The sequence below is a fragment of the Tachypleus tridentatus genome, chromosome 11 (genome assembly GCF_004210375.1).
Source record: "Tachypleus tridentatus isolate NWPU-2018 chromosome 11, ASM421037v1, whole genome shotgun sequence".
Taxonomy (NCBI): domain Eukaryota; kingdom Metazoa; phylum Arthropoda; class Merostomata; order Xiphosura; family Limulidae; genus Tachypleus; species Tachypleus tridentatus.
Genome location: NC_134835.1, coordinates 82,684,656 through 82,706,337, shown reverse-complemented (window position 1 = coordinate 82,706,337; position 21,682 = coordinate 82,684,656). Strand labels below are relative to the sequence as shown.

Genomic DNA, 21,682 nt, shown 5'->3' with positions numbered 1-21,682 from the left:
ATATACAACGAACTAACACAACCATGTCTAAGTTATTTTATTTAATTTCAAACGACATTTTGGATATACGGCTTTCATAGGGCTCCGCTTTAAGAGCTGCAGTGTATTTCACTGTGAGAAGTAACCGTTATTTAAAATCGACAGTGTACATATAGGAAAGTAGCAACATTTAGGGCTAATATCAATCCCACTTTTCCATTAGAGTTGCGCACGAGTTGGCGGAGGGTAGTATTGACTAGATGCCTTCCTTCTAGTCTATCAATCTGAATTAGAGATGGCTAGTACAAATAGCTCTTGAGTACCTTTGAGCAGAATTCCACAAAGAAAGAAACATAACGAAAATTATGTGTAACTCATATCTTTTTACTTATATATATATATATGTATGTAAGAAAACATCAAAATGTCAGACTTTTTTTCTCTTATTAATTTCTTCTAGCGGTTTCGTGACTTCAGGAAATACTTTAATGAGAATCTTTAACATAAACATACAAATATTACTTTTCAGTTAAACCTAAATAATCTAAACTGAATTCACATACTTTCCATATGTACGAACATATAATACACTTTTTGTAAAATGAAGTAGATTACAAATATACTTTCTTTTTTAAATTTAAATCTTACTCTATTGATTCTTTCCCTTATTATTGTGATAGAAATACAGTTTAACCTATAACTTCATACTTTTACGAACTTTTCTTGTCTATAAGTTTTAATAAGTGTTTTTTTTTTCTGTTTTAATCTTCCCACTGATTTTACACCATCAGTTACTTTCTTCAATCTTACTGCTATTTATTGAAAGTGGCGCCAAAAGATTTATAAAAGAGTTTTCGAAAAATAATATTTTATGTCTTACATTACATGACCCGAAAAGTATAACACAAAATATGGTTCTTTAATATTTCAAGTTATCTCAAAATGCATTCATTAAAATATTTACTGGTATAGAGCTGTTTCTTTAGGTTTGTTTATTTATAATTTAGCACAAAGCTACACGATGAGATATCTGTGCTCTGCCCACCATGAGTACTGAAACCCAGTTTTTAGCAGTGTGAGTACGCGTAAACAACGCTACGACACTGGAGGGGCGGTTTTTATAGGGACACCTAACAGAATTTATGCAAATATATTTTTAATCTTAAATTTTCTATTTCATCAATGTATATAATTGATCACAATTTACACATTCTAAAAGACATATAACGTTCTTAGAATTGCAAATGAGCTATTAATAAAAAAAATGTCTATATTATTGTTCTCTATTGTTTGGACAGAGTTAATATAGCTTAAATTACACAAAGCAAGGTTCTTTCTGTTACAATTGAAGATACGTTCTAAAAATATCTCGTTTTTAACTTTATTCAATATTATATATAAACTTGTAGATCCTCTTCCCGGTAAAAAATTTTATTATCTCAATACATCTTTCAATATTTTTATATACTATTTGTTTTAATTGTATATTAACATATGAAATACCAGTATGTATATTTATACAATGTGTCACAATAAAAGACAAAATATTTTATTTACATTTACTAATCTCCATATTTAAATGTTTTATTAAAATGTTATTATTAGCAATTTCAAAACTTTTTAATATATATTTTTTTCGTTTGAGAATTGAAACTCTGAAAGCTAGAATAGAAAATCAAGAGATCAAATTCAGAAAAAACTGACTCGAAAATTTAGAATTTATTCCATGAAATAATGGAGAATAAAGATATATAAGCACTGATCAAATACTGGAATGATTTGTGTAGAATGGGACAGAGAAGCGGTGAAGAAAAATGGAAACAAAAGGAAATCTGTCTATAGAATAATTAAGAAAAATAGAGAAAATCCAGAGAAAAGAAAGAAAATTGAGAATAAAGTTATTATAAGCAGAAATAAAAATTGTTGAGATTTTGATCATAAAAAAGGAGAAAATATGTACTACATCAGAGGAAGACTGAGAAATGAGACATAGAGTAAGAAGAGTAAACGAAATCCTAGAGAATCTGATGGATTAACATTATACAGAGTGCAGCTCATAAAGTTTTACAATTCATATAAAAACTAATGAGACATTTTATGAGATTGAGCGATAACAGAATTCCTGGTAGGGAAGGCATGTCTTTAGACATTCAGACAATTCTAAAGAGTAAAACCATTATAATAAGGCTTGTTGGCTAGTGCCTCCTATACCAAAATTAAATAATAGGTTGAAAAGTCACCAAGTTTTTATATATTATCATTTAAAGAAAGATGACGTTTCGAAACAGTGCTAGTCGTTAAATTCGTACAGTTTACAAAATAGGCGCATGTGCAGAATTCAAAGAACTTACATGCATAGTATTTCGAATGCAGAACGTGAAAATTATAAGCAAGATTACATCTATTACATAAAAGTTACAAGTCATGAAACGATAAGTAGATAGCTACTATAATTTAAATAAGAAAAGGAATAATATAAATCTAGAGGAAAGAAAAGTATTTATTTAAATCATATGGTTGTAGGGTCTTCAAGATTGTAGATTAATTTCTTTTCCAGTCGTTCACTTTTGTATATGTCTGTTGGAGCACTCATTAAGTCCAAGAATCGAAGTATCTTTAACTGTATGATTGTTGATGGTGAAATGTTTGTCTATAAGTGTATCTAGGTTCTGCAGCTTAATATGGTTTAGATGTTCTCGTGTTCGATCACAGAGACGGCGGCCTATTTGTACAATGAATAAACTATGGTATTTTTAGTAAATTTTACAGTAAATGATACATTTGATGGTACATGTAAAGAACTGTCTTATGTCTAAAGTTGTGTTCTTTCTCGTTATGTGTGGTACAGTTTATATGTGGGCAGGTGACACACCTGTTTCGTTTACATGTGTGAATACCTGGAATATCATTTTGTTTCTGTTTAAAGATACTGTGCACCGGGATTTCTTTAAGGTTTTTGTCATGTCTGTAAGAAATAGTGGGGAATCCTGAGAAGTAGATTTATTGGTAGAGTCTTCAGTAAGTATTGTGTGATTTTGTAATATAATATCTTTTATCTTCTTGTTGGTCTGATGGTATGTTAGCACAAGTGGTATGTTCGTTTTTGGTAGGGTTGAGTGTTTGCTCCTGAGTATATGGTGCACAGTAACTTTAAACAGAAACAAAACGTTACTCCAGGCACTCACACATGTAAACGAAACAAATGTGCCCACATATAAACAGTACCACACATAACAAGAAAGAACATAACTTTCGACATTATACAATCCTTTACACGTGTTACTGGGTTATCACTTACTTTCATTCCATTTAATAAAGATGCCACAGCTCATACGATGTACAAACTGGCCGCCGTCTCAGTAACCGAGCACGATAACATATAAACCATATTAAATTGCAGAACCTAGATACACTAAACGACAAACAGTTCACCATCAGCAACCATACAGTTGAGGACATTTCGTTTCTTGGTACATGTAAAGTGCTCCAACAGACATTTACAAAAGTAAACGACTGAAAAAGAAATTAATTTACAATCTGGAGACTGTTTGTTTTTTTAATTTCGCGCAAAGCTACTCGAGGGCTATCTGCGCTAACTGCCCCTAATTTAGCAGTGTAAGACTGGAGGAAAGGCAACTAGTCATCACCACCCACCGCCAATTCTTGGGCTACTCTTTTTTTCAACAAATAATGGGATTGACCGCACATTATAACGCTCCCAAAGCTGAAAGGGCGAGCATTTTTGGTGCGACGGGGATTCGAACCAGCGACCCTCGGATTATGAGTCGAACGCCTTAACCCACCTGGCCATGCTGGGCCCAATCTGGAGACCCTACAACTATTTGATTTAAATGAACGCCTTCCTTTTCTCTAGATTTATATTTTCCCTCTTTTTGTTTAAACTATGGTAGCTACCTGCTTATCTTTTCATGACTTATAATTTTTACGTAATAGATGTAATCGTGTTTATAATTTTCAAGTTCTATTTTCGAAATATTATGCATGCAAGTTCTTTGAATTCTGCGCATGCGCCCATTTTGTAAACTGTACGGTTCAATGAAGAGCGCTAATTCGAAACGTCATCCTTCTTCGAATAAAAATACGTAACAAAAGTGCCGATTGTTGAACCTATTATTTAACTTTAATATTTTTGTCGCTTATACTGTTTCAACTATATTTGTTCTTTAGCATTTCCTATACATCATATTGCGTTAACATAAACAATTAAACTCGGAGACGTAAATTTCAACAATACAAGCAAGTCTTTATCTAATTACGTGTAGCCCCACTCTAGTACAGCGGTATGTCTCCGGATTTACAACGCTAAAATCAGGGGTTCGATTTCCCTCGGTGGGCTCAGCCGATAGCCCGATGTGGCTTTGCTATAAGAAAGCACACACACACACTAATTACGTGTAACAAGAGTTATAGTTTCGTCAATAAAGCATGATTGGGCTTTTGCAATGATTTAATTTTTGGAACGTTTCAAGCGTCAGCAAATAAAATGACAATAATTTCATTATAAATTAATATATTCACTGCTAAAGAGGATTTTTTTAAACTTCAGTGTTTCTCAATATCCACCTAACACTAACGAATAGAATCTTACACTGATTCTATGATTTCTAATTCTAACGTCTTAATAAGCAGCAAAATAATGATAATAATGTTTGCAAGACCTTTAATGGAAAAGATGGAAATATCGATGTGTTACATTAATGTTAAACTTTAAACGTAACGCAATCTTACTCGTATAAGAAAAAAGAAATATTTGAAAACGATCGTGAGTGTTATAAAAAAACACAAAAAACACGTGAACCTTTGGAAGAAGATACAGGAAACAAAATACTCAATAAATGGAGAATTTTTAGGTTTACAAACAACATCATCTAAACCTTTGGGGCCCGGCATGACCAGGTGGTTAAGGCACTCGACTCGTAATCCGAGGGTTGCGGGTTCAAATCCCTGTCACACAACACATGTTCGCCCTTTTAGCCGTGGGAGCATTATAATGTGACGGTCAATCCCACTTTTCGTTGGTGAAAGAGTAGCCCAAGTGTTGGCGGTGGGTGGTGATGACTATCTGCCTTCCCTCTAGTCTTACACTGCTAAATTAGGGACGGCTAACGCAGATAGCACTCGTGTAGCTTTGCTCGAAATTCAAACCAAACCAAACCTAACTAACCGGTTAAGAAGCAAGGTGAAGTACAATAAGATATAAAACAAAAGATCAAAGGTTAATGTATCAGTCTCACCTGAAATTTTGAGATATAAAACAATACTATACAATAATGACAGGATTAAAAACAGTATAAATATATCTCTCTGTTTTATCGACTTATCGCTAAACTATATGGTATTTTAACTTACATTTTTTTACAATAAATAAATACATCTCCAAAAGCTTCCTGCTTTTGAACCAGTTTTGTTCCTAGCTGAATTATCTTTAATAATAATGCAACCAGTAAGTCTGTATGTTTTTCTTTTTCTGTTATTATTAATTAAATAAAACTTGGTGTAATTTGTATTGTATATAAATTGAAAGTATACAGTTTATTTTTAATGTAACTGAATAGGATTTCTCCTACTAGAAGCAAATGCTACAAGCGGCTAATGGTTCGGGTGATTTCTTCTATATTTAGCTCAGTATTACCTCATCTCCCAGTCCCACTTCATCTGAGAAACGTTGTGACTTCTCCAATTTTCACAGCGATGAGACCAAAAAGATACTATAAGATGTTTATTCATGTCAGAGACCTATTCTGGAAGGAAATGACCTAGTTTTGCCTTGTGGTTTACAGCAGATGTCTGAAAAGCTATAGTATTTTTCGGATCTTTGCCTATAGATTATAGCATAAAACCACTCGGATCTGTAACGTTAGTCAGACCAATAAAACATATACAGCGAATGACCCGATTTATGGCTGTTAGAGTAATCCCTTTAGAAAAGATGTAGATAAATCTGCTATAAATATATGTACATGAAAACATTAAACAAGTTTCACGTAGGCTTATCCACTCCTATAATTATATGCTATAGACGTAGACGTTTTTTGTTTGTTTATTTTCAAATACATATTGTTAACGTTTTGAGAGCTAATGATAGACTTTTGTCAAAAATAATGATTTTAATTTGCGCATAATTTTAAACGATGTCGAATATAAATTTTTGGGAGGACTAATGGCGCTAGTGCAGTAATTTGTTCGGGAAAACTTGCTCCAAAACATGCTATAAAGATCAGTAAAAACACTATTTATGTCAAAGGCTAATTTGAATTATACAAATTATAAATACAATTATATTGTATTGTCTTGCAAAATCTAAAAAAAAACTATGTTATATAAGCAAAAGTATAATATATGTATAAATATATATAGGGAAAGGACGATGCACTCATTTGGATTGGTAGAGATCCTGATGACCAAAATCAAAGAAAGAAAAGGAAGGAAACAGACAGTCTCATTTCACTTGATTAAATTAATCAAAAAGTCCTCAATAGCCGCGGAACTTGAAATTATTTAAGGCAGAGTTTAATAAATTAATCTATGAGCTATTTTTTTCCCTTTTTATTAGCTATATTTTAGTGTCAGCAATACCAAGCGTGGAGTACGAGTTTATCTGATTCGATTTTTTTTCTCATCAGGATCTCTGCCAGCCTACCCTCAAATTGAAATTCTTTCGGACAGGATTAAAGTAAATTAATATACGAGATTTTGTATGTGATCAAATGCATCAATCGAAAGGGTTTGACCTTCTAAGTTTAAAACTATAATTAGATCTCATGAGCTGAAGGTTTGCACTTGAAAACTCAGAACCATCTTATAAGCCGCTTTGCTACGGCTAGAAATTGGCTGAAGACGATAAATATGACGTAAGAAAATTGATCCAGACAGCAAGAAATCTTGTATTCCACTCTGAGAAATGGGGAATATTCCATAAACTGATAGATATACAACGAAATAAACATTTGTTTTTTTTTATGAAAAAACAACACTATAAGCACGATTACAATGTTGTATAATGTACAATGTTGTACATACATGAAAACTGGAATAAACCTTCAAGCGTTATTAGCCTATGAAAGACATATCTATTAAACTAGTGCATGCTGGAGAAATCTATTGATGAAAAATTGGGCGAAATATCAATATTCTTAAGCATATATGTATAGACATTATTATACAGTGTTTCATGACATTATTATACAGTGTTTCATGACATTATTATATAGTGTTTCATAACATTATTATATAGTATTTCATAACATTATTATACAGTGTTTCATGACATTATTATATAGTATTTCATAACATTATTATACAGTGTTTCATAACATTATTATACAGTGTTTCATGACATTATTATATAGTATTTCATAACATTATTATACAGTGTTTCATAGCATTATTATACAGTGTTTCATGACATTATTATACAGTGTTTCATAACATTATTATATAGTATTTCATAACATTATTATACAGTGTTTCATAACATTATTATACAGTGTTTCATGACATTATTATATAGTATTTCATAACATTATTATACAGTGTTTCATAACATTATTATACAGTGTTTCATGATTATTATATTATTATACATTATTATACAGTGTTTCATGACATTATTATATAGTGTTTCATAACATTATTATATAGTGTTTCATAACATTATTATATAGTGTTTCATGACATTATTATATAGTGTTTCATGACATTATTATATAGTGTTCATGACATTATTATATAGTGTTTCATAACATTATTATACAGTGTTTCATGACATTATTATACAGTGTTTCATGACATTATTATATAGTGTTCATGACATTATTATATAGTATTTCATAACATTATTATACAGTGTTTCATAACATTATTATACAGTGTTTCATGACATTATTATACAGTGTTTCATGACATTATTATATAGTGTTTCATGACATTATTATATAGTGTTTCACGTTCTATGACACTCACTAATGCTATCACACACTGAACACATGCTTCAATACGCATGTTTTCAATTCAGAAAATGTTACGGAGTGGAAGTTTGCATTTGAATTTCAAGCTAATTAAAAAGCATTATTGAATAACTTCTCAAACAAACTACAATGTAAGTTGCAGGAATCTGACACTCAGAAACAGGCTTGATTGATGTAACCAACTACGTTTAAGTAGAATGCGCAAAGTACCATGACTGGTTATTTTAATACTGTTATGACTTCAATTGGATGTGTATGCAAAATATGGAACTTGTTTGATTTCTTGGACCAAATGGTATATAATTTGTTAGCTTTTTATGACTTCTGTAAACATTTTTTTCGGTATTTTATTTCTAACTAATTATACATAAAAACAATTGCGTAACGCCTATATACACATATGTATATGTTTCTGTGTATATATATATGTGTGTGTGTGTGTGTGTTAATATATATATTTATACGAATATATATATATATCCATTTAGCTGGGACAAACTTTAAAACTGTAATGTAGACATTACTATAACCTAGATTTATGCTTTATCAAGTGAAAAAATATTTATTTTTAAAATATTTTGAATGGAACTTTTATTATATTTCCTGTTCAAATTTCCTCGAGTTATCAATCAAAAAATGCTCTAACATTTCTATTTTATGCTGTTTTCGTTTTATGAACATTTATAAACCTATGCATATTTCAACATCGTCAAATAAAAGACTAATATTTATCTAATAGTAAATTTTTAAGTATTTTATAAATTATTATGAATATCTTTAAATGTATCAAATTCAGAATTGTTCACCTCGTTACACAGCTGCGCCATCTCTGTTGTGCAAAATAAGTTTATGCAGACTGCCTGACACTTGTTTCTGTGATATGAATCTCACGTGACGTAAAGTCGTGTAATTCAACTTACCAGTTTTACCTACATGTTTGCTTCCCAGAACAACGACACGCACCGATGTCAAGTTCGTCATGACAGGTCTTCATCTACTGACTAACGGAGTAGATAACTCAAACTGTTTTACGGTTCAGCGCCAAATGGATTGAACATCAATTTTAAGTCGGAATGGTTTGATATTAAGCACTAAACGCTAGCATCAGTAGATAAAGTTAATCCTTTAGCGAGTTAAGCTTTATTAGAATATAGAAACAACTGAGGACTGAGAGTACATAGCTGGTATTTGAGTCACTGACTCTTGAGGAATAATCTTGTTCCTAAACAGGTTACACGTGCTTCTGATTGGTCTCGAGACTCCGTTTTCGTCACGTTTTCTGAGAGAGCCCAGAAAAATAAAAAGAGAGATTGCATGGCGCACATTCTAATAGGGAACTTCTATTGTAAACACCAGTGGCGCCCTCCTGAATTAACGACAATTTCCGCTGCAACTGTCTCAAACGTGACAGAACAAGAGAAAAAAAAACTATCGCCGAGGCTTGACGTTATACCAGTTGTCATTTTACATCTTACCTTGAACGAAATGTGACACATTATACAGTTGATAATGCGAGGTGACGACTGACGATAATGACACGAATTAAATATTGATAATTAAAGAGGGCACACGTTACTTAAAAAGCAAAACAGAAAAATGCTTCAGTTATACCAGGCCATGTCTTCTGTCCTTTAAATTTATCTCGGCCCATATGCCAAAAAAACCATGTTGTTGAATTAAGTTTGAGACAGCTAGTTAAAAATAAGGATAAAATAGCTTAATGACTGCCACATGTGAATGAAGTATCAGACGAATAAAAAATGCAGAAAACAGTTCTGTTTGTCTTTTAGTTTCGCACAAAGTTACACGAGGGCTATCTGCGCTAGCCGTCCATAATTTAGTAGCGTAAGGCTAGAGGGAAGGCAGCTAGTCATCACCACCCACCACCAACTCTTGGGCTACTCTTTTACCAACGAAGAGTGGGATTGACTATGACATTATAACGCTCCCACGGCTGGGAGGGCGAACATGTTTGGTGCGACCGGGATTCGAACCCTCGGATTACGAGTCTAACGCATTAACACGCTTGTATGCCGGACCGTAGTAATAAGATACTGTACACAGCATCTTCGTGAAATCTCTTACAGAGATTCTTCCTCAGAGCAGAGTGACTGTTTGCTAGTCTGTTTCATAGAACACCTAAACGACTAATCAGAAACCTGTAAATTCACTAACTGCATAAAATTATTCCCACTTGAAATTCCAAATAGAAATATACAGAAACGTACTTTTTATTAGGCACATTTTTGAAATAGATTTTATCTATTTTATTATTATTTCTAAATCAATGATTTATTTGTAGGACCTTGTGAGTAGTTCTAACAGACAAGACTCTGGTGAAGACATTATAAGAACTTATATCAAGAAGACAAATTTTAACCCATGTAACATAAAAACTGTAAAACGAACTATACTTACACTTACAGCAACCTTTGCCACTTATATACATTGTAGACGAAATTACAGATCCAATTAATTGTGAAAAAATCGTTAATAAAGTTGTATCGAAAAAGCTAAGGAATTTTCTAATTATACATGATATGTATAATTACTGTATGTGAATAATTATTCTGTGTATTATGCAAGTTTTTATGATCAATAATTTTTAAAATTTATGTGCATTCTGTTTTTTATGTTTGTCGGCGAAATAAAAAGTTAGTTACACGTGCTTCTTTAATTAGTTTCGTTTATATGATTTTTCCTAACCAGAGATCTGACTTGCTATTCATTTAAAAAAGTCGTGGGGGGGAATAAAATGTGCTTACCTAGGGCCCAAAATGTTGTAAACACTACACTAATATTAGCTGAATTGTGTGCGTGTGTCTTCTCTTATAGCAAACCCACATCGGGTTATCTGCTGAGTCCACCGAGAGCAATCGAACACATTGATTTTAGCGTTGTAAACCTGTAGACTTACCGCTGTACCTCCGGGGATATTAGCTGAACTAAAATGAAAATACATTAAATATTTTGACCAACAAATAAACATTAATATCGGCATAGTTTCAAACGTAAACTATTTAACGTAATTTGTGAAAGTTAAGAGATTTACGAACTCTCTTACAAACTTTAAAAATGATACACTATTTGTTCATTGAACCATCTCTTGAATTTCTGGTGAAAATAAATTTGAAGCTTAATGTGACATTTGATTCACCACTTTCCCTAACTTTTAACAGTTTACACCTTTACATCAGAAACCCTGGACCAGGGCAAATCGTCCGAACAAGACTAGCCATTTTATAATGCTTTGTTTGTTTGTTTTGAATTTCGCGCAAAACTACACAAGGGCTATCTGTGCTAGCCGTCCCTAATTTAGCAGTGTAGGACTAGAGGGAAGGCACCTAGTCATCACCACCCACCGCCAACTCTTGGGCTAGTCTGTTGCCAATGAATAGTGCGATTGACCGTCACATTATAACGCCCCCACGGCTGAAAGGGCGAGCATTTTTAGTGCGACCGGGATTCGAACCCGCGATCTCAGATTATGAGTCGAACGCCTTAACCCACCTGTCCATGTCGGGCCTGAAAGTGTGCTATTACATTATTTTTGTCGATTTTATTTCAGACTTTTCCTTTTCAAATCTGTTATATAATTGAAGTATACATATGGCGTTTGTTGAGTTGTTTTGTTTATTATTTTTACATCACAGTTTGTTGTTCTTCTTAAGATGTATTCGAATTACTAAAGGTCTACCTAACTAATTAAACATTAGTGATGTATTAAACAATGGCACAGCCATTGATTATCAGCAGAGAAATAAAGTTTTCGAAAATATTTTTTTTGTTGTACTCCTGATCAAATGAACTTTTACTTTCTTACCTTTAACCCTCAAATTATTTACTTCTTTTTATACCGTTCACTACCAATAGGACTAATATATCACAAAACTGGACATTCAAAAATGTGACAGGCTAGAGTAGGAGGACGGGGTTCTTTGGGTTGTTTGTTTGTTTTTTAATTTTGCGCAAAGCTACACGAGGGCTATCTACGTCGGCGGTCCCTAATTTAGCAATGTCAACCTAGTCATCACCACCAACTGCCAACTCTTGGGCTACTCTTTTACCAACGAATAGTGGGATTGACCGTCACATTATAACACCCTCCACGGCTAGGAGGGCGAGCATGTTTTGTGCGACCGGGATTCGAACCCACAAATTACCAGTCGAACGCCTTAACACACTTGGCCATGCCGGGCCTTTTATAATGCCAAATATTATTTAAATATTAAACAGATATGGTGGTCTGGTTCACTATCGTGAATAATAGACTACTAAAACAGCAGACACATAAATAAAATACTAAAGATATACAATTTTTGAATGAATTTTTCATTTCTATTTAACTTATTTGCGACATTTCGACCACTCGTGTGACCATGGTCAAGTAACGATCTCTCTTTTGTAAAATACTATGCGAGCATTTTGTTCCAACTTAGAAAATGCACAGGGTGATATCTGTGTTTTGATATTAATTAGGTTTTAGTTCACGTGTAATTAATGCTTATTTTCTTATATTACTGTTGTACTCATTACATAATATTTTAAATTGGTTAGTGTTAATTGGATGTTGATTTATTGTGCTGTGTTCGTGAAAGTGTGATGAGGATTGTTACGTTTTATGTTTTTTCTTAGCCTAATACTTATTTTGCGTCTCGTTTCGCCTATCTAGGTGTTATTGCATCGATAGCTTTGCTACTTGTAGATGCTTCCTTAAGTTTACGTAATAAACCTTATTTAAATGACTTTTGACTTTAGTGCTCTATTTGTTTGTGTTTTTTAAGTAAAAGGAACTTTACTGTTTATTTTATTTACATGTTTCCAAATGTTTATGATATTTTGTGTTACATAGCTATGATATGATAAGCCACTTATTACTATGTCGGAGTCTGTACGTTTTGTTTCCTTCATGAAGTTTTTCTTGTTTTCTCTTTCTTTTTTGAATTTGTTTCTATACTTGTCTGAGGTCTCAGTGACAAGCTCATTGCGCAGGAAAAACAAATTTGTGCACGATAGCTAAGTGAAAAGACGTCACTAAAACATGAATGCTATACATGAATTGATAAAAGGCTTAGAGAGAAATATTAAACAGGTAGTCCCATACAAAAATGTTTAAAAACTCTGACTGGTACAAATACAAAGCTACTGTAACCGCACTTTATCGAATTAGTAAATAAAACAACAAGCATTTTCTTATGTGTTTCAGGACAGCTGGTAAAGGTATTAACCTGGAGATAACCTACGAAGTTCGAAACGTTTGTTCTCTGCTTTATTACTAAAAATATTAATACCCATACAAACCGTCCTGAGATACGGTTTTACTTTCAGTGGGTTTCTTTTCATCCTGAAGTATTTTCATAGTTTTTACACTGTGAAAAAGCTCTGACACACAACTCAGTAACTTCCTACCAGACGTGGGATCTATACAGTCTCCCCACAACAGGCCCAGCATACCCAGGTGGTTAAGGCACTCGACTCGTAATCAGAGGGTCGCGGGTTCGAATTTCCATCACATCAAACATGCTTGTCCGTTCAGCCGTGGGGACGTTATAATGTGACGGTCAATCCCACTATTCGTTGGTAAAAGAGTAGCCCAAGAGTTGGCGGTGGGTGGTGATGACTAGCTGCCTTCCCTCTAGTCTTACACTGCTAAATTAGGGACGGCTAGCGCAGATAGCCCTCGAGTAACTTTGCACGAAATTCAAAAGAAACCAAACCCTCACAACTAGAATCACAAAAGGAAATAAATAATTCAACATAAAATCACTCTGGTGATAAGTAATGATACTAGAGATTTTCTTTGGTAACTTAATTAAATAAGACATTTTGATATTTACTATTGATAGGACTCATAAAAAGAGCACTTTTCATGGAGGTATTTTCAAACTTTATCACTCTCGACTGTTGATTCTACAAACTGTAAGACATATGGTTTCATTCATTTGCCTTTTTTTTTGTTATTTCATTTTTTAAAACATTGCGGTTTGAGAATGTTCAAATTTTGAACGAATATCAAACCTAGCAACTTATAGAAGTAAACAAGCTTTGGTTGTTACTTGTTTTTCTGATCTAGGAAGCGTTGAGCGTTGTAGAGCTTTTTTTTTTTTCCAACTGTTTAGAGCCTATAGAATAGAATGTCTGATCATGTTCCACTGTAGTTGAGCAGGGGTAAAATACAAGCTTGTAAACTGGACATACAGTTTACAACTTAAGTTCTGGATGTTAAAAAAACCAGTTTTATCTGTCCACTAGTATTCCCTTAAAACTTCTTAGATATTGGTATCTTTCACTTCACCATTTTTGGCTCCTTTTGAACTATGAGTTTTTCAAGTAAAAATTAGTTTTTTATGAAAATACAATAGAATTATCGCAACGAAAATAATGTAAATCGTTCATTAATCGAATCTGTTTCGATCTCTATTTGTTATATTAGCGCAGATCTGATAATTATGATACTATCCGATAGAGTTGGTGTTATTGTTTGTTTGTTTGTTTGTTTTAATTTCGCGCAAAGCTACTCCAGGGTTATCTGCGCTAGCCGTCCCTAATTTAGCAGTGTAAGACTAGAGGGAAGGCAGCTAGTAATCACCACCCACCGCTAAGTCTGAGGCTACTCTTTTACCAACGAATAGTGGAATTGACCGTCACATTATAATGCCCCCACGGCTGAAAGGGCTAGCATGTTTGGCGCGACTAGGATACGAACCCGTGACCCTCAGATTACGAGTCGCACGCCTTAACTCACATGGCCATGCCGGGTCGAGTTGGTGTTAAAGCAAAGAAATAGATATAGGACAGAAAAATCGAAATTGATTTTGAAAACGAGACATTTTTCTTTGTCTGACTTTTGTCTACTTCTATTATACAGTTACATAAGTAATTACAAATTATCGTGCTTATTTTTAATTGGCTTGCATAAATATTATGCACTACTATTGAAAAAGGAGTGAGCTCTATCACACGCGTTTATCCGCTACACGCAGATAATTAAAATGTTTTGTTGATTTGTTTTGTTTTTTGAATTTCTCGCAAAGCTACACGAGGGCTATCTGCGCTAACCGTCCCTAATTTAGCAGTTTAAGACCAGAGGGAAGGCAGCTAGTCATCACTACCTACCTCCAACTCTTGGGCTACTCTTTCAGTAACGAGTAGTGGGATTGACCGTCACATTATAACGCTCCCACGGCTGAAAGGGCGAACATGTTTGGTGTGACGGGGATTTGAACCCGCGACCCTCAGGTTACGTATGCATTATGCAAAATATGAAGTAATAACAAAACAACGGCAAACTGTAAATCATGGTGTGCTTTTTATCAGTTTCTTACCTATATTCTGTTGGGAACAAGAAGTAACGTGATACCAAAGATCTGACGAAACTCAGATGAGTTCTAAACATTGATCTGAAACTGAAGCTTGCCGAAGAAAGCACATGTTCAAATCTGGTTTTAAAATATATAAATGATAAAGATATTATACAAGAAAGCCCATTTTTTATCTTTGTGCTTAACAATAACACAATTAGAAACCTTCTTTAACAGAATATGACTACATCGTTACTCAAAGAGGTAATAAAATAAGTGAAACATTAACAACTTTATAATGAGTAACCATACTAACTAACGGCATGAGCTAAAACAACATACTGCGTGTGGTATTATCTAACAAATAGTCATCTTTAAAATATTTATTCTGCTTCACACTTAGTTAAACCACAGCGAGTGTCATATGAAATGTTATGTTCGTTTGAAACTTTTAAACATTAACAAAAAACATAAAGACCAGTAAAATTCAGTACTGAATGTATTTAGATCCAAATTAACGTGTGTACGTGTCTAGCTACAATATATTTAATTAACGTGTGTACGTGTCTAGTTACAATATATTTAATTAACGTGTGTACGTGTCTAGTTACAATATATTTATTAGCATAACATTTTAGAGAAGGTGGCAAAATTTTCTTCGATCTCTTTTACTTAATAAATCCACGCAAAAATAGTTTAAATCAATATCTAATGTAATAAAATGAAAAGTTATTGTTAGCTTCTTCCTACTAGAAGTTCTATTTTCTGCTAGAATAATGGTGCCAACTAAGGCCCCTAACTATTGTAAAATGTGTATTATTTGGATGGTATTTTGTTAGAGCGTGACCGCGTTGTACGAGAATAGCAGAAAAGCCCCATTTCCAGAGGTTCCTCATCCACGACTCAGATTTTTATCAGAATGATTGCAAACTGTACGTTATTTCAGCTATTTTTATATTGTGATCCTGTGTAGGTTACCATGTTAACCAAACCTTTAACAACGAGTTAAATTAAATTTTGCAAAGAAAGTTATGATAAAGATATGAAAGTCATCTGTGCATGTTACCGAGTTAGCTGAGCCTTTAACAATGAGTTAAATGTTGTTATGAAAATATATGGTAGATTAATTTCTTAAGTGATTTTTACCACAATACTTTAAAGAATGATTTCTGGAAAACTTTCAACTGTATCAGTAAAAAAGTCAGCACTGTATCTTAACTTGAACTTGTGCATCAACAAATGGACGATACTTGAAAATGTATTCATTAGTAAAGTAGTCAAGAAATAGTTTCAAAGGAAGAAAATAGAGAAAGAATTTCGAGTGTATATCAACAAGAAATTGTTTCGAATACAGAAATATCATGTGAGCGCAACGGTGTTTTATAAAACTGACTTATTGACAATTACTTTATGTTGCATTCTTCTTTTCTTATACAAAGACCAAGCATATTATGTTAAAACGATCATAGAAACTCATCATGTTGTTAGAGTTCATTCTGCCACGCCTGAACATATATTTTTTCTGAAAACCCTACATCTTGACGATATCTTTGCAAAATGCTGTTACGTTCAAAGCACATCAATTCTCCCTTTCTGCATTCCATACTCCATCTAATGCGCCCGTTTCAACAATTCCACCACACAGAAATCCATAGGCTATTTCACCAGCATAGAATAGCATGAATACCTATTTCATTGTTATGCTATTTCAGGTATGCGATAGTTAAATGGATATGTCATGAAAGCAACTTATGCCACTTTTGCGTACAAATATTTTTCTTAAATATGTTGTTCACTGTTGCCTGGAGCATGTGGAAGACTTTAGTCAATAAATTTTCTGTTTGTGGGTTTATTCTCACCTGTTACAATACACCGCTTAACACAGCTGGGGTAAGAATTATTGTAAGTCTCTTTTTAGAAGATTCGTTACATCATAAGTTAATCCACTTTCCTTCGTTTTCAAATATCACTAAGTACAACAGATATTTCCATCTCAGATATTATAAATCGTTGACCTGAACTTATCTTTATATTCTGAGTGTATGAGTATTTTGTGTTGGGATAGGGCTGTTGCATATGCTTTCCCAAAACAATAAATGTTTGGTGGCATCACACTATGTACAAAAAGAACAAATCATGTCAAAATCCAGATCTGATACATATCGATTCACCATGAAGTTATATCGGTTGTGGTTATCGTGTGACTTGCTGATTTGCACACTCAAAATCGTTTCCTGTAACATATCCAGCTCTTTGTATAGAATCTCTATTCAAAAGTCTGTGTTGTATCAACTTGCGCGTAGCACTATTAAAACTTATGGCCCGGCATGGTCAAGCGTGTTAAGGCGCGCGACTCGTAATCTGAGGGTCGCGGGTTCGCATCCCCATCGCGCCAAACATGCTCGCCCTTTCAGCCGTGAGGGCGTTATAATGTGACGGTCAATCCCACTATTCGTTAGTAAAAGAGTAGCCCAAGAGTTGGCGGTGGGTGGTGATGACTAGCTGCCTTCCCTCTAGTCTTACACTGCTAAATTAGGGACGGCTAGCACAGATAGCCCTCGAGTAGCTTTGTGCAAAATTCTAAAACAAACAAACAAAACAAATTAAAACTTATTTTGGAATATTATAAAAAAAAACATTGAAAAATAAACATTAGTCAAAAAAGGGCAAAATATGGGTCATTTTTATTCACAAATTTCCTCTAGTTGTGGTGTAAAATAAACTCGCTGGTCTTTAAGAAAACTTTTCAGAATTTTAGCACTTAATTCAACGAAAGGCAATTTTTTGTATAATTCAAATTAAACTGAAATGGATTCTTATGGCTTCTATTTTACGCATCCAGATGACCTAAAAAATAAACTAAGATCATTGAACTGTCTCCTCGGAGTTAAGCAAAGCAATTCTTTCATACTTAAACTGCCAATTAAAATTCTAGGTGAAATAAGCTATTGACGTCATACTTTCACGAACAACTACAAAATCAACTTACAAACTAAACCAAGAAAGACAATCTATTTTGCTTTGTATGAAGAATTTTCAAAAGCATTTGTTAACATTTTTAACTCGTTTCATCATGAACTTGAAATGTCTTTTAAATGTAAATTTACCAAAGAAGAAACTGTAATAACTAGCATATTTGAAACTGATTATTCCTAACTTGCATCTTTATAGATCTAATCACTAAAGTAGAAGCCCAAAGAAAGAAATGTGTCTTTTTATATGACGGAAGAAAAAATTGAACAAATGTTCACGGTACCAATTAGTGCAGATGGTGCTGTTTTGTGTTTCATCATCAAACTTTAAATAAATCTGTATTCATCATACAAATGTACTTTTCATCGATTTGGCAAGACGTCTTGTCAACTTGCCAGTGTCGTAGTTGCAGGTTGATATGGGTTGTAGAAAGAGAAAACACTAACACCAAATATTTTACAAATTAAAAGAATGACAGCACACACACTACGACAAATGATTAATTACATGTATGTTTGACAACCATCCAAAGATTGGTGGGAAAACGCATTGCTAAGCCTGATTAGATGTAAATATCAAGTTGATGAAATAACCCTGGACGTTCTGGACAACTACGAGACTTCAAACAAAACATAAAATGTTGTAAAATCTTCGAACAGACAGACTGACATAAATACCTCAATAGATATAATGACCCTATTTTCTAGTTGAAACTTATATAAACATTTGTTGTATGTTAACGAACTTTAGTAGTATTATTTAATATTTTTTCCACGTGTTATTTTCAATTTTTTTATGCGATGGGCGCTGACATTAAAACAAAGATACATACAGATAACTGTAAAATGTTTGGGTTATTGTTAAGCTCTAGGCTAAACAATAGGCTATCGATGTCGTGCTCACATCGCTTATAGAGACACGAATTTTAGCGTCATAATCTCTCAGATTTCACTTTATCAAATTACACATGTCACAATTTTTACAAATTACGAGCCTTTTAGGTAGTTTGAAAATGTTTAATCAGTAACATAAAGATCACTTGTTGCACTACATACAAAGGAAAACATCATATATGAGTACAACTTTATATAAATACATTTGTTTAAAACAGGCTTATCATTCATATACGTTTCTGTAAAATTATTGTTTGTTTGTTTTTGAATTTTACGCAAAGCTACACGAGGGCTATCTGAGCTAGCAGTCCCTAATTTAGCAGTGTAAAACTAGAGGGAAGACAGCTAGTCATCACCACCCACCGACACTCTTTGGGACTGCTTTTTACCAACAAATAGTGGGATTGATTGTAACATTATAACGTCCCCACGGCTGAAAGGGCGAGCATGTTTGGTGCGACGGAGGATTCGAACCCGCGACCCTCAGGTTACTAGTACATTATGCAAAATATGAAGTAGTAAATAAACAACCCACCTGGCCATGCTGAGCCTCTGTAAAATTAACCTTTCAAAACTATATAAATAGCATACTTGAAGACAAGTTTCAAACATATTAGTTTTCTTGCAATATAAATCAGTTTGCATGACTATATAACGTTAAAGATAAGCTATAAAACATTTAAACATCAAACACTTAAATATCAATTATTAAACATTTAAACATCAATTATCAAACATTTAAATATCAATTATTAATCATTTAAACATCAATTATCAAACATTTAAATATCAATTATTAATCATTTAAACATCAATTATCAAACATTTAAATATCAATTATCAAACATTTAAACATCATTTATCAAATATTTAAACATCAATTATCAAACATTTAAATATCAATTATCAAACATTTAAACATCATTTATCAAATATTTAAACATCAATTATCAGACATTTAAATATCAATTATTAACCATTTAAACATTATTTATCAAATATTTAAATATCAATTATCAAACACTTAAATATCAATTATTAAACATTTAAACATCAATTATCAAACATTTAAATATCAATTATTAATCATTTAAACATCAATTATCAAACATTTAAATATCAATTATTAATCATTTAAACATCAATTATCAAACATTTAAATATCAATTATCAAACATTTAAACATCATTTATCAAATATTTAAACATCAATTATCAAACATTTAAATATCAATTATCAAACATTTAAATATCATTTATCAAATATTTAAACATCAATTATCAAACATTTAAATATCATTTATCAAATATTTAAACATCAATTATCAAACATTTAAACATCAATTACTTGTAATTAAAGATTTAAAGAAGCGCATGTCATAAAAATTACAAATTTCAACCAAACTTAACGATACTTTCATCAAGAAAATAATTAGTTTAGCGATGTAGCACCACACAAGATTCATGTTCTGTGCCAAACCTTTGAAATAATTTCTGTGATTTACTAATCAGACATCATGATTTGCTGTTTCTTATCCTTCCTATATTGTATTTGGTGTTTTCAACCTGAAAGGTACCTTAAGGTCTTAAAAGCTTGAATCAGAGACCATGAAAACCTGACCTTAATATATATTCGTTAGTTATTTTCTTGTTTTTCATTTGGCGCAAAACTCCTCCTCCAGAACTCCTCCAGTGCTATCGGTCCCTGACTTTAAAGTGATAGAATACAGGGAAGACAGCTAGTAGCTGCATTGTAAAATATAAGTGCTTGTTTTAGTTATAGAGTATAAGAACTTACAAAGACGTGAAACTTGGTATTTCTATATATACATATATTCATATCTATTTGTTTTTTAATTCCAGCTCTTGCAAACAATTTCTTACATTTTCACTGCAAACTTAAGCTGACACAAACAATTGTAACAGAGAACATTAGTGGTAATGATACACTTTACACCCTTTTCGTTAACATTATGAAAGGAGCAATATTAAAAGAGAACTAAAAAGCAATTTAACATTTAGTTATATCAAATCATTCTGTGGAACATTTATAAAGTAAATCAAACTACGGTACAAATGTTAACTATATTTTTAGATTTCTAGTATTTTATTAATTTAATATGTTAGTTTTTAATCAATACTGGCCAAATATTTAACAGTTATCTAAATATCTATGAATGTTTAGTCTAAAACACACTGAAAATTCATATCATAAATATAATGTTTAGTCTAAAGCACACTGAAAACTCATATCATAAATATAATGTTTAGTCTAAAGCACACTGAAAACTCATATCATAAATATAATGTTTAGTCTAAAGCACACTGAAAACTCATATCATAAATATAATGTTTACTTGTCAGTTTGTTTAAGTTATTTCTACTTTTCTCGCTTTACTGTATAAAAATTGATCATTCACAACTTTGATTTAATAAATGATTAAAATTAATGTAACTGAAAAAATAGCAGTATTTAAAGTTATATTAATTCACGCATTCAAAGGCTTAAGACATCTACACATTTTCACTTATTTCATTATTATTATAGT

The 21,682-nt window shown here is 32.5% G+C and overlaps 1 protein-coding gene across 1 annotated transcript in view; it reads right to left on the bottom strand.

Annotated features, from left to right (window-relative positions):
- Nucleotides 1-9,245, bottom strand: part of LOC143231544 (ras-related and estrogen-regulated growth inhibitor-like) — a 30,713-nt gene extending 21,468 nt beyond the window's left edge. The window contains exon 1 of the mRNA XM_076466066.1: nucleotides 8,888-9,245. Within this exon, the coding sequence (XP_076322181.1) occupies nucleotides 8,888-8,948 (61 nt within the window). The 5' untranslated portion in view covers nucleotides 8,949-9,245. The remainder of the gene's footprint in view (nucleotides 1-8,887) is intronic.
- Between the last annotated feature and the right edge of the window lie 12,437 nt (nucleotides 9,246-21,682).